This window comes from Athene cunicularia (assembly GCF_003259725.1).
Source record: "Athene cunicularia isolate RWA chromosome 2 unlocalized genomic scaffold, athCun1 chr2_part1, whole genome shotgun sequence".
Taxonomy (NCBI): Eukaryota; Metazoa; Chordata; class Aves; order Strigiformes; family Strigidae; genus Athene; species Athene cunicularia.
The window spans coordinates 74,038,400-74,053,642 of NW_020799095.1; the positions used below are offsets into that span (position 1 = coordinate 74,038,400).

At 41.0% G+C, this 15,243-nt stretch overlaps 1 protein-coding gene across 1 annotated transcript in view; it reads right to left on the reverse strand.

Annotated features, from left to right (window-relative positions):
- Nucleotides 1–2,738, reverse strand: part of OTULINL (OTU deubiquitinase with linear linkage specificity like) — a 26,342-nt gene extending 23,604 nt beyond the window's left edge. The window contains exon 1 of the mRNA XM_026843443.1: nucleotides 2,610–2,738. Within this exon, the coding sequence (XP_026699244.1) occupies nucleotides 2,610–2,706 (97 nt within the window). The 5' untranslated portion in view covers nucleotides 2,707–2,738. The remainder of the gene's footprint in view (nucleotides 1–2,609) is intronic.
- Nucleotides 2,739–15,243: the final 12,505 nt, after the last annotated feature.

Below are 15,243 nucleotides of genomic sequence, written 5' to 3' on the forward strand. Positions count from 1 at the left end.
ACCCTTAAATGTGGATTTCCTTACTAATTCACTCATTACCAAGATGAAAGGCATTCATCCAGAAAGAAATTCACCCTGGCCAGGTACCTTCCCTTACAGTGCTCTTTTAGGTGTAATTTGTCCCAGCTGTAGGCTGAGAATTTTCATAGGCCAGTGTAATTTCTTTTCTGGTTACACATTAAAGAACAATTTTCTTCCATCTCCCTAGGGACTTTGCAGGAAAAACAGAAGGGAATTGTAATGGTCTGAACAAGTGACACAGACTTGACTCTTCTACAGAGTTACAAGAAGTTTGCTCCAGTGCAGAGCTGGGACAAACTTACAGGGTTGCTTTTGTTGTTTTTTTTTCTAAAATATCACAAGATATTAAAATGCTTGGAGATAGAAAATCAACATGTTTCATGAAACAGTGAAGAGATTTGTTCCATCTGCCATGAATACCAGATTGTTTCCCCATCCATCTCAGCTAATCTGGGCAAGGAACAAAACAGACAAAACCTGTTCAGTATCAATGTACCAAGCACTCACTTACGTGCGCTCACAGCCAGCCACAAACATCCAAGTTATCCAAGTAAAAGAAAATCTAGGCTTAAAAACCAGCTAAAAATAGCAAAAGTAAATAGTTACTTGAGAGGCCTAAAGTTATCAGTTGGGCAGCACTGTGCGCTGCTCCATCGAAAAATCCCTTTTGGAAAAAAATAAATTTCTAAGTGCCACCTCTATGTCTCTGCAGCATCAGCTAGCTGGTGCTCTCTGGGCATGGAATTTGCAGTTTAATGTAGCTGTGTCTCAGGAGGTGCAGCTGAGAGAGGTGATGTTAGGATATAGCTCACATGGCATCCACCTGGGATGGGATTTTGGTTTTGAGCTGTGTCTTGCCTGCAGCTATCCCACACTTCAGCTTCCCCTTTTCTCCTTGCAGGCTGGTGTCAGTGCCACCTGATGGTTTAGCATTCCAGCCAAATCCAAATTTGCCTCTCTAACCTGTGTTAAGATTTTAGGATTTAATAGGTGATTTCTTTGTTCAGACAGGCCGAAAAGTTAATGTTTATTTGGTTACTGACTCATTAGAGAAGAGAGAGGAAAGTCGCATAGTACAAACACTGCAGATCAACCTCTATTATCAGTGAGTCCTTCTCCCTTCTCGGCTCTGGTCTCTCTTCTCAGGGCATGTATTCAGCACGTCAGTGCGACCTAGAGAATAGCCTATGCGCTTCCACCCATGCTCTTGCTGGGAATAAGCCCTGGGGCAATCAGTCAAGCAGAGATCACTTACTTGAAACCTCTTAAGGTATTTTTTTAAGTCATTTTTTCCCTCCTTAAGCTCTTTCTGGACCTCTTCCCTGAGCCACTTACGGAGTGCTCCCTACTACCTTTTCACATTTGTGGAGGATGTTGTCTCCCCTCCTCACAAGTCACTGAGACGGGACAGCCTCTACCTGCCTTGCTCCTCTAGAAGCCACCGCGTAGCCTTGGATGCACACAGCTCTGCTGGGACTGAGCCAGGTAACACACAGGTCTTCTGCACTCTGTGTTGGACTGCTCTGGGCATGCCATTCTTGTTAACTGAATATGACTTAGGAGAATCCTAAGGAGAGCAAGCAAAGTCTTGTCTGAGCCAAGATCAACCATAAAAAGGGGAATAGCAGCTAACTGGAAAAGTTTCTGTGCAGAAGTGGTTCTAGTGCTGTTACAAGGATTCAGAAAGTCTGAGTCCCCCAAAATAGCTTGGAAAACAATGTAGGGAGCTAGAGAAGGCCTTACTTAGAGTATGTATTGAACATGTTTCTGTAGAAGTAATGCCTCCCCTGTTTTGCCTCTGAGTAGGCAGCAGCTCCATGTGGACAAGGGGAGAGCTCCAGGGAGTTCGGGCTGGAAGCAGCCTAAGTTTGATTCTCTTCCTCCAGACTTTCTGGTCATGGCATTTTGCACATGTTTGTGATACTCAGGCAAGGCTATATGCTGATGGCAAACTCCTGTTGCTTAGGGCGAGTTATGATACTTCCTTCTTTTATGGCAGCATTAGGAACTTGCCCATAACACGAACCTCCAGGTTTTTCTCTAGGTCATAGCATCTCAAAGCTGCAGACATGACCATGACTATCTCGCTTTGCTTGTACCCACACAAGACTTCAAAGCAATCACAGAAAAAGCTTATACCGAAAACTGTGTTAAGCAAGTGTGAAGACGTTTTTAACTGTCTCTGTTTAAAGCCACAAATCATCAGCAGAAGCAACTGCTATGTTCTTGCTCCCCATTTGCAGGTGAGCAGGAGGAGTATAACCACAGCCCAAAGAACATAAACAATTCAAAAGGAGTGTGAAAAGGGTCTGCTGAGACAAAACCAACAGCATCCAACTAGTAAGAGTAGGAAACCCAGGTGCAGAACTGGTGAGAGCCTCACCCTTCAGTTTTTCGAGTCCATTATTAACAGCCAGGAACCATTTCCCCGTTTATCATAATTTATTACTACTACCAAGGTCAGGTACAATGCATAGGTGAAAGCAGTGCTCATGCAGATGTGAACTGCAGCACAGGGGCTTGCTTTCTATAGCAGATCACCAGCTTGGTGAGATGCCAAAATTTAGAGCACAGCTCTATGAACTTACCAACACTTCTCTTTGAGTGGTTAATTTTGCTTCGTTTCTCTGGCTCAGTGAACGGGTCTCTGTTCTTACTTGCCTGTCTGTCATGTCTCCTCTGCATCTCCTCTCCAGAGTATCCCCCCAGCTGGATTTCTCTCCCCTGACTTCTTCTGCCAGGGGTAGAAAATGAGTCTCTCTCTACAGACTCAGCTTGTCTTCACAGATCAACAAGCTGTGAAAAGATCTGGCTTCCTGTTTCATTTCCGTTCAAGTTTTCAAAGTCACACAGGCTGTCTATGCTTCTCCATATCCAAGCCACAAGAAAAAAAAAAAAAAAAAAACCCAAACAAATGAGCATAACTCAGCTATTTATAAAGGTCACATTGCTACCTCCCTCTGCATCTTCCAAGTTGAGGGCTGGAGATTGCAGGGTGATTTTCAAACTGTGATATACCACCCATATGCGGTCTCTATCTTAGTGGTAGTCCTCAGAGAGTCACAGCTTCTTCTTTTCAACTCCAAGATCATGTTTGATTTCTAAGCATTTAACATTACTTATCATGCATTCAATGTGATTTCTGTAGAAACACTGACCATGAAGAGGAAACAGGTGGTCCACACAAGCATCCTTTCTCTGTTAAGATACAGACTGTGCTATGTAAGAGCAAAGTTCACACAGATAGGATTAAATCACTTAATAGATAGAGCCTTTTTAGTAAGAGTAAGCAAAGGGTCCTTCGACATATTCTTTCCTTACCCCTTCTCACTCATTGTTTTATGTTAAATGAGACCAGTGGTTTATCTACAGTCTAAGGCTACTAATTACTACTTAATTACACTGTGGAAAGATATATCCCAATGTCGTAGCTTACATGCTCACTAAATCCAGTCTCCTGCTCTGAAAATACCCACAACTTCTTGTTTCAGATGTAGAAGCAACCAGTTGCCCTGCCAGAATCCTCTTCTGTTGACTGTTGCACCATGTTACAGATGGATTTAAAAAAAAATAATTGTTGGAACTCACACAGTGACTGATTCACATTTTCCCTTTCACTGCAATGCTGATTTCCCTTTCTAGATTTTTCTTTACGGTATTTTCATGAAATTAGTTTTAAAATGCTATTTCTTCATTCTCACCCTTGGATCTGGAGCATTTGCTAAAAAAATAAGGAAATTTGGAAAGGTGGGGTTGGGGGAATAACCGTTACTTATATTACATAATTCTTTCTGTTTGTTGGCACATCAGATTGCTCCAGTCCAAGGCTTGGGCCCCATGACTGCAAGCCTGCAAACGCTTCTTTCACCATTTACTGTGGAGGAAGGAGGAGAGGAACAATAAAGAATTTTCTATCTTGAAGCTTTCACTTGCTGCCTTTGAATGCTGTCATACTATTCATGCTTCATGCCAGTGAGCATCCAAAGGCAGCAATTGAATGCTTACAGACAGCGTGTGTGTGTATATATATATATATATATATATACACACACACACACGCACACATTTATATGTATATATGCATGTATATTTTTTTGGTCTGTGTTCAGTTTTCATTAGCAGAACAAGACAGTTCTGAGAGGTGAAAAACTGTGGACTGGCTACAGGACCAGTGCATCTCCAAGGGGAGATCTGGAGAGAAAAAAGAAACACTGAACATGCCTTCTTTTGTTTTAGTTGCTCAGCGCTGGTGGTTTTTTTTTAATTAATAAAGTAAAAAAGGAAGCTGTTTAGTTTAAATTATACAGTGAAAATTAACTGTCTTCACTGCACTGAATTCCCTTTTATTATCTTAAATTCCTCTGTTGTACTACTTAATTTTTGTCTGGTACATTGGTTTGCTCTGGCCAGAACCAGTTCTGGATATTTAGCACTGCCTACTCATCCTCTGCTCTTGGAGTTTCCACATTCTTTAACCCATATACCATATTTCCCAACCAATCATAGCTGGTTCACTTGGATAACTCTTCAGTAACTCTTTATCCAAGCAGGAAAAGCATGAATTACCTCACTTTCCTGCTGTGCTGGGGCATTAATATTTGCTTGAGCTCTGAATTCCTTCCTTAGCCTGGTGAGCATCTTTAGGGCACGGTGAAAATGCTGGTACATCTGAACAGTCTGTGTGGAAGGGATCTAGGAACTTGGAGGAGTTTTGGAAAGTGATGTCATCTTTGCTCCAACAAGATCAGGTGACAGGCAGAAAAGGACTCCAAAATGGAGGTCAGACCAGGACTTTCTTCACCTTTCCCTTGCAGGAAAGTCTCAGTTGAACTTTGAAACTGGGCTGAGTTACAAAAAAATACAGGATAAATTCCCCCAACACACCCTATGCCTTTTTTTTTTTTTTTTTTTTTTGCAAGGTCATGAGGAGAAGAGAAAGACAAACCTAAAATGGAAGATGATGAATTTGGTGTGCTAGAGGCAGTGACCACCTGAGCTGATACAGTCCACAAACTAAGAATAGCTGTGTTTACTAAGTAGCTACTGTTTGCATGCCTGCCTATTTGCACTCTTTATCACACTCACAAGCTGACAAGGAAATTTCCTTTGTCCACCCTCATGCTTCTGTGGCGGGTGTTATCAGACAGCCTCTCCTACCCGTGACATTCCCTTGTGGTTCTGCGAGATGTAGAAAATGAGGTCTGCATTTGACTTCACCACAGCTCAACACGCTTGCTTCCCTGCTCCCCAATGATAGGAGAGCTCTTGGTCTTCAGTGGCAGTTGGCAAACCTAAACATGATGTGACACAACATCATCCAGCTATATACACGCTTTAAGCACAAATACTTTAGAGATGTGATGACGGTCTGAGTTTGTCCCAGAGTTGCAGGCAGTTTCATATCTATTAATGAGCTCTAGAGCAGAAAGAAAGGAAGAAGTTGGCTTTCTCCCTTTCTATTGGAAGCAGACTAAGGTTAAAGAGACAAATATCTGCAGTGTCCGATTGCATGGAGTCACTTTTGTTCTGCTATAACAAGTTGTTCTACCATTTCGTTTGTTACTTGGAAGAAAATTACCCTTTCAGGAACAATTATCTTTATTGTTGGCAACTTTCTGCTGCGGCTGGATAGGTTGGGGGCAGGAGAGGTGCTGTCCTATGCAGGTGCACAACAGGTTATTTAGTGGGTCAACAGGTTATACTGTTCCTTCTGAAGACTAATAAGGGGACTAGCATTAATACAATCTACTTTCTGGACAGATTAGGATTTTGGAAGCATCAAGCAGAGTTGCCTCCAAGTGCCTGGGTTTGGGCAGAGGAGTTCAACACCTTTGGGAGAAGGAATCCCTGTTTAAAAGGTCTGTGACAGGCCTTGCTTTTGGACAGTTCTATGTAAATCAGATACTTCATACTTGGAGGACTTATTATGCCTTCTTTTTCTTTAGAAATCAACATGCATTGTTGATTGAGACTCAGAATTCAGCTGTCTTCTTCAGGCTGTAAGACGTTACTGCCAGAAGAAACAAGACACGACCTATTTGTAGGCACTTGTCTTTTTTTGTCTAGTGCCAGTGCCTGGCTTTTGAACAGTGACTAAATATTTATGTTTCGCTGTCAAAAGTGTGTAGCAGCAAATTAAGGTAAGCATTTCAAGACCTGGGTGCTGCAAGTGACTCGCTGAGACTACAGATTCAAAGAACAGAGCACCCCCTTTCCTGGGCTTCTCTTCTGAAGTAGGAGCATTGAGCCACTTTCTGCCACTGTGTTCCACTAAGAACCGCAGCAGTCATCAGCAACGGCTTGTTTTGTACTGAAACAGCAAAACAGGAGCACTAAGGGGAAGAAAGGAGCTCATTCTTTTTGGAGGAAGGAGTCACTTCAACCCAAAACATCAAATGCCATCAGTGAAAAGAACAAACTTTCTTAAGAGGGAGACTTAGCAACAAGCAGGAAAATAGATGTATAAACCAAGGCTGCTAAGGGAAAGCGGTAGCCTGTACACAGAGGAGCAACAGTGCTGATGGAAAAGTCATGGAGAGACAAGGGCTTGAGCATGTACATGCCCCTTTTCATAAAGCATCTTATTGATCTAAATGACTTTTAGATTAATAGAAACAGTAACAGAAGAGGTTTCTTTCTGAAAGACGCTTTGTGCAGCTGATAGTTTGCTTATTCCGAATTGCAAAGACCAACATCCTGGTTCTATTTACCATTTTCTTTCCCCCATCTCCTAATAGAATCACCATCCATGCTGACAGCTGAAATTAATATATGTGCTTCTTTATTTAGCAGGTCAAAACAATCTACTGCTAAGCTAATATATGCTATACTTTTCTATATATATCACAACACAGAAGGAAGTATGACACAAATTTCTTTTAATTAGGATACGGGAGAGGAATTCAGAGGATGAAAGTCTATTTTCGCAGTTGCCAAAAATCATATGCATCTTCAGCAAATCCTTTCACCACCTGTTAAAAAAGGGGAAAAGAAATAAGAAGCTTTCTCCATCTGTAAAGAGAAGCTTCATGATTAGAACTGAGAGATACTGAAAATACCATGGTGATGGAGACTCATCAGCTGAATATACAGCCCCCGCTGTGATGACAAGCAGCACTCTTATCTTCCTTTGCAGTCAGTGACAATAAAGACAGAATTCTCCTGCTTGCAAGGGATGTCAGCACCTTCCTCACAAAGGATTCAATTTATTTTTCTGTAATTTTTTATGGATCTTACCCCTTTGACATTCCACTATTTAGACTGCAAGTATTAGTATTTCTGCTTTTCTGGAAAGTAAATTACATATATTTTCTTAAAAAAATAGCCCATATTGGGAATGTAAAAATTAAATTTCCTGGTTGTCCCCATATGGCTTCTTCTCAAACATACATACATGCACATTTCCCTGGACCCACCTTTCACCACAGAAATTTTGTCTCAGTTGAATTTGGCTTTGGATGTTTATAGGATTTCTGGAGACCCCATGGTCCTGCAAGAATCGCTGTACCCTCAGGATGTCAGGCATGCAGAGATCCCAGATGCCCCTCTTGGGTATGTACAAAGCAGCCTGTGCAGCATGGCTCAGAAGGTCTCATCCGTCCCCAGCAGGTTGGACTCCAAGCATGATCGTTATAAGTTACAGGAGTCAGGAGTTGGTGCTTCATTTCAGCTTCTTGCATCCATTTTACACATGGAAGTAGTAGATTTTCAGTAGCACTAGAAGAACAAAGAAGTCTTCCTCCTAAGTTCAGGAGAAGGAGGACTGCCTTGGATTCTGCTTTTATCTCCTAAAAATTACTTCTATATTTAATCATATCCTCTGAACACTTTGGATTTACATGACATCAGAATAATGCTACTTTCTGTGGCACTTCAGGATGACAGATACTTGAAGCTGTCACCAAATTTTTATGGGGAGTATTACATTAAAAGGATCATTAACTATACAATCACATAATTGGATCCTTATGTCACAGGTTTTGTTTGAAAAGCTCAAATGGTTTCTCCATATGTTAATAAACTTATTTTAGCACTGAGAGCATAAATGCATGACAAATTGTCTGGTAGGAGAAATGAAAGGGAGACAATCTAAACTTCCATTTTTGTGAGGGAAGGAATCTGACATGCTGGAGGCACAGCAGGAAACCAATGAGGAACAGAATGTACAACCATTGCTGCTGTTAAATATAGATCCTCAGCTGTGAGGCACTAAAGAGCCTTGCTCTTGGGGTCTCTTCTGCTAACAAGTGTTTCATGTCCCCAAAGCACCTCACCTTCGAGGACACTGCAAAAAGTTGAGTCAGATGAGGGTATTCTGCCTCTTTCTCCATCTACAGTAAGGTATTCCAGAAGGTGCTGGAGCACTTTTCTACGGGTCATACAAGCATAAATTTGCTGTATTTTATTTTTCTCTAAGTTTTTTATTAAGTCTAACATAACTGTCAAGGGCACAACTCTTATTTTACCAGCAGTTGTGTATTACAAGTGAAAAAACCCAAGCAGACGATTCTTTATGCTTTGCTACATTTGTATTTCCCAAGTGAATGTAGAAAGAGTCCTTCCTCCACTGACCTTCAAGTATTACTCTAATAGAAAATGTACTAGTATGAGTCAAACAGTATGACTACAACAGCATCATGATAAGGTAAATATCATATAGTTAAACTTCCACTGGCAGTGTTTCCAGGAGACAGACTTCATAAAGAGCTACACCCAATAGTAAAATAATTTGTGCTCAGTAAACAAATACAGAGAGCTGTTATAAAGTCCAGCATGGAGCTCAGCCAGAAATGAGCCACTACTTTTAAGTGGCAAGATGTCAGCTGCAAATGAGCAACTCAACAAAAGCTGAGACATTTGTATAGTCAAACTAGTAGGAGGCCTAAAATGCCAAAGTTAAGGCTGCAGATGGTAGTAGGTTTTGCAAACTGAACACCCTGGGTCTCTATATATGGACCTATAGTTTTTGAAATATTTTTCTCCTCCTCTAAATGTAACATTAGACTTGTTTATGAAATTAATCGAAACATTTCAAAAAATCAGCTTAAGTGTTGCTGAGGGAATGGCAAATGCATGCTAGCCAACTGCCATACCTCCTATTTTCCTCATCAGAGCCAAGGACAGGATTTCACAGTACAATCTAAGCAGAGACCTTTGCTACCATCCTCCCTCCATCACCTAACTGCTGTGATGACTTGCTAAGCCAAACACCACTGTCATGAACAGTTAAAGCAGTTTTGTTTTTTTATATGGAAGCTCCATGGTGTGGAGTCAGCTGCCTTGCTAGAAACAGGAAACTGAGATATGCCCGTCGCAGTGACAGATTTAAGACACAATGCCTGCTCAGTCGCCTCAAAAGGAGGTCAGAACAGTGTACTTTAAAACACTGTAAGGTGACAACATTAGTGCATACAAATTTTTATACATAACTTCTTTAAGGGCTGGAACTTCTTGTGTGTAGATTCTTCCCAACAAAACCGCTCTCAACACCTGAGCACTTTGTTTTCTAGGACAGGGTACTTCAGACATGAAGCTGTGTCCTTATGGCAAGTACATCCCTGTGTCCTTGTGGTGTGTACATCCCTCCGGCCTGTCTATTGTCCATTACCATAACTGAGGATAGGCAGTCAGCAGAAGAGCATGAATTCCCATACAGTTCTCATGATATGCCATTTGTGCCTCTTCTTTTGTCCCAACACAAGCATTTCTACACCTTCTCTGCCAAGAGCAGCTAGGAAAGACCTTTTTAACTGTTCCATAATTAGCAAAGAGCCCCTTTGCCTCCTCTCTCTCAGAGTGGTGTAGGAAAGCCATAAGTATGCACAGAAGGGAAGAACCTGGAGAAATATGAGTAGACATCTTGGGGCACCAGCTCCAGCAGAGCTCCCTGGAGTGGTACACAGAGAACTCTGGGGATTGTGTCTTCTAGCAAAAAGATTAGAACAGTAGTACCTGCTGAAGGTGATACCTTTCAGTGTATCACTCCTTTACAATGAAATAACATCCTTTTCAATTCCAGTAGCTGGAGAAACACTAAAATGTGAAAAAGAAAAAGAAAAAAAAAAAAAAGCCTTGATGACAACACATAGCTGCAATGATGATGGCCCATGACAGCACCACAGCATAAAAGAGAAATACAACAGGTGTTGATACTTAAAGACAACCCACCCTTACACTACTTTGTTACAGAAGACTTCCAGCATTTACAGAGATGTATTCTTCATCTAATACCCCTTTATCCAACTGGAAAGTTTTTCCCTTGCACTTCTGAAACACAACAGAGGGGAAGCTCAAGTAACATAGTAGAAATTGATACTTCTCTGCCTGACTTGGGCATAAAGTCAGCATCTGGCATTAAGCAAAATTAAGCATGGAAAAAAAACCACCCTGCATTACATAGGACAGTAATGCCAAGGCTCTGAAAAAAACCCTGTAACTTCAGCTGCAGCTTTTATGCTATTAGATTCCACAGCATGCACATGGTTACAATACTTTTTTTTTTTTTTTTTTTAAAAGCCACTTCAAATAGAAATAGATTATCACATGGTTGCCTGCTAATATGGGGTATGATGTGACATAAATATTATAAACTAAAGAAGCAAGATTGCTAAAAAAATACTCAGGTTATCTGGGAATAGATTTGTAAAGCAGATAAAGAGTCTTTGTGGAGCACTTAAGTACAGAAACAGTTCACATCTGAACTAATGGAAAAGAGTGTTACCATTTCCTGCTTATTTTTTTAAAGCCAACAGATGGTGTTTAGGCCTTGTAAAAGGTTACCCCTCTCAACTCTTGCAGTTGACTAACAGAAAAAAAAAAGTTTTTGATTATTTGTGAAACCAAACATTACAGACTCAAGAGGAAGATTCAACTGTAATCAAGTACTTGCACTACTTACCTAACCACACACAACTGGAGAAGTCACAGCATACAAACAGAAACAGATGTTCGCTTTCACAAACAAATGCCATCCCTAACCATCCATAAATCCTCTGGAGGATGAAAAAAGAATCATAGTCCTATCAGCCATATACCGACTATCCTAGAACATTCTTACTCAAGGATACTTATCTTTATTAAATACCAAATAAAGATATTTTCCCCTCTCTGAACTTTATCTCTGCAGTCTCTTTGGGATATTAAGTTCCAAGACAAGCAGCAGATACTTTAGGGGAATGCTTTTAACTTGCACAGTGAATTATTTTGAAAAGATGCCATCTATTCTCGGTATACTCTTATCTTGCCTCCACTAGACCCATTAGTTTATCAGAAATTACTGGAAATCCTTTTTAGAGTAAAAAACTTGATTAGTATTTTGCATATTTGGACACGGTTCCAAGCCAATCCTCCTCCTTCCCATCTCCAGGGGCCACCACCCTTTTCAGCATTTTTCCCATCCTGCTCCAGAGATGTTGAAAGCTGGCTGCAATGTACTTCTCATGGCTGAACTGATGGATGGCAGTGCACTCTCTAAAGCCAGCAGCCATGCCATAGTTTCTGTAGGTGCACCATTCTTCCCTTGGTCAGACTCTGAGGCAGTGGCAGGGGTCAGATGCACAGTTAAACTCCAGCATTGTCCATACCTACTCCTAAGGAGGCTGACATCACTGGTGCCCTAGTAAGACATGTGCAGTCACCTCCTTTCTGTGTTTGCCTGCTGTCTTTCATTTGTTTCTCTCTGTAGTCATATTTCTCCCCAGTCTCAGTCTGTCTTGGCCTCCCTAAGCATTTCTGGAATTGCTGGCTGTCTTGAATTGGATGTAGCACCCTTGGCTTCTCCATGCTATCAGGCAGGACAAGCTCACACTGTTATCATGTCAGAGTAATGCAGATTTGGGAAAAGCTTTAATTTCTTTCCCATGAACCACCACATAATTTAACTCTGAGGCAAAGCCCCATGAAATCAGGCTTCCTTTCTTTGTGCATATAAATAAACATCTATGTCTTTCTTCATCACTGCTATATTTCTACTTACAGAGAAAGCTAAGGAAGGGCAAATATAATTTCATTCATGACATGAGTTTGCAACCTCTGCATTCAGAAAAAAAAAAAAAAGAACCACCAAGAATTCTATGTGCAGTCAACATACCTTGAAGAAATCTATGCACTTTTCCACATACATACATCTTTTTGTAGTATGTGCAGCATTCATGCACTCCACTGCAGCTGCCACCCTTACAGCACGTTATCCATGTGTGCCAATGTAATTTAGCAAAACAGACATTACATCCTCACATCTGATAATCCATCAGGAGTAAGGTAGCTGGAGAAACAGCAACACATGGAGAACATGTTTTAAAGCATGTGAGTGAATGACCGGTTTTGTTTTCTCCTGTGAGTGCTTGTATACCTGCTCCACACTGTGTGATAAATCCAGGCAACACCATCCACATTCACAAGGTCAATGTGTATCTCAGACTTCTACTGAGCAGCAACAGAAGCATCATACATGGAAACTGCGGAACACTGTAGTGCCTTTGTGCAAATGCAGCTCCCCAACCAGGACTTTGTAGCAAAGGTAGTGGATCTACCTTGACAGTCTTGCTGCAGTTTGTGACACTGCCAGCTAACGGTAAGACTATTTCTCCAGGGTCACACCATTAGATCATTTTGTTTTGGCAACCACCAGGTATGAAGACTGCCCCGAATGGTTTGATTTTTCTGCAGAACAAAGGACAAGGCTGAAATCTTGTGTGAATTATGAAGCAACCCCTTGACCACAGAAATGTGCTAGGTGTAAAAGAAAATAATTACATTAATTTTTTGACTTCTGGAAGAAACAACACACAGTTATTGGCTCAGCATAAGCTCCTAAAAACACCCAATAAATTACCTGGCAGAAAACAACATCAGAAGGAACAGTTACTAGACCTGATTGTCTCTCATTGTCCTTGAAGAAAAAAAGTTTGTCAAAAGGTGAAGCTGTTCCAAGCTCAGATGATTGCTTTATCCATATCATGACCACCAGTGTAACAGGAATTCAGCTAGGATTTTTGTACCTAAAAATTCTCTAGAGTGGGATGAAAGAAAACAGAGAGCCTCTTACAGCAAGCACATAACTTCCCCAGTAGAGATGCTGACGCCTATTGCAACCTTATACATTATCATGCATCAGATATTTAGACTATATCCATAATTCATCAAATACAGAATATTATATAACCATTATAAAAAGTAACAGACTATTAAGCAGGTGGAGATCTTGAAAAGGAGGCAGATGGCTAAACATTAAGTGAAAAATCAGGTCCACCTTATAAAAATTAGTACTTAATCCAGACAGATAAAGACAAATAAAGACTAGACTCAATTTAGACTTGAGAACCATTCAACACCCAAGCTGTGGGATGGAGTACAACAGCATGTTTTATGTTCTTTGCAAGCAGGTCTGAAAAGCAAGATAATATCCCCAATTGTTATCCACAACCAGTAACCAGGGTAAAAGCAACAATCATCACCAGATTTAGACTCTGCCTTATGCTGTGAAAGATTCTTGGAACAAACAAGTTTAGGCCTCCATCAAACTCCAAGAGCAGTGAGTAATTTTGACATTCAGGCACTTTTTGGTGGTGATTGATCAGTTACCCTCAGGACACTCCATGCTAAAAGACTCCCCTTAATACTTCATGATATATGACATTGTTTTTCCATCTGTGTGAACCAGCCAGGACTGTCCACTAGCATCTAAAGCTCCCCAAAACAGCAACAAAACCAGAACAAACCAATGGATGCATTAACTCCCGTAACTGGGACTAGCACCGATTCCCAGATTTGAGTTTTCCTGGCAAACAAAGAGTCCAGAACCCTCCAAGTCCCAGGAGAGCGCTCCATCACCAAAGAAGGAAGTACTCTCTCACCATCAGTCTTGAGAGATGGCAAATTAAATTACATCATTCTGCAAATACTCAGTGGATCTTGGCATCACTGAAGGGAAAGTCTGAGAGTTTGAAAAATTATCTGTCTCCAGGGATCACAAGGTCTTCTGCAATACACAGGCAAGATGTGTAAAAACGGGCAAAATACGTAACGTAAATTGCTATTTGACCAGAAGTGATGAGGCAGATTCCCAATGGTACAACAGGGCAAACTTCCAGCTGCTGCCAGCTCTTCCTCAGTATTTGGGAATAACCTTGGGGATAGCAAGCCCTCGCAGAGACTGAGTTCAGGGTGTGCTAAGTGAATTCCTGATGTTGACTGCTGCCAGGTGAGTCTTTAGGAAAGCTTAATGAGAAATTTCTGCAAGTAATCTTTGGAGATACTCTTGGTGTGTCATTTCAGTGTGGAAAGAAGCCTCCTGCTTGAGACACAAGCAAATCCTTTTGTTGAAGTGAGGGTGCTAGCCTCACTAAAATCAGTGTTTGAAATTTAATTTGAAAGTGAAAAGTTTCAGCTCAATCAAGTCCAAAGCAGGTTATAAATTTCCTCCCTCAGCATGAAAGGCAATGAGTATGATGGCTCCAGAAGCTGGCAAGAAACCCCCTGCAAAAGCAGTTCTTCAGAAAGTTAGGGGAGCTATGCTGAGTAGTAAAATGAAGGCCAGCAGTAGTCAGCTTCTATTTGTTTAATATAAGAGATCTCTGTGCTTAGTTCCATCAGAACAATCTCTCCCTAAGGCAATCGTAATACCTCGTCTTCATCTGGGAAATAAAGTGGCTGAGAAAATTCAGTGAGAGAAAATTAATGTTCATGGGGGATGAACTGAAAAGGGATCCAATTTTTACATGTATGGTCATGGGCTCTAAACTGACCATTGCTGCTCATCTTGGGAACACAATCTCAGGATTTAATATTCTAAGAAGTATCAGCTCAAAATAAGTCAAAGAAAGGTGAACACTTGGATCTTTTAGAAAAGGAATAGAAAACAAATTGTCATTTTGCAGTAGTGTAACTCATGATGCATCTGTATCATGAATATGGTGGGAGCTTCGTCCCCTTCAATCTCAAAAAATATGTAACTTGGAACTAGGGAAGGTTCAGAGAAAGGCAATTAAGATGGTAAATAGCTTCCCCATGAGGAACAAATAGACCTCTTTAGCTTGGTAAACAGATGACCACATGAACAGTAAGGTAGAAGTCTATAAAAGCAAAGGTAGGACACAATTGGGGAGATGAACAGCTTGTTGTCTTTTCCAAAACAAAGCTTCAGAGATAGCAAAGGAAGATGTCAGTGGGTTCTTCACACAGTATAGTCTTCAGCTGCATAACCTGATGCTACAAAAAGTTACG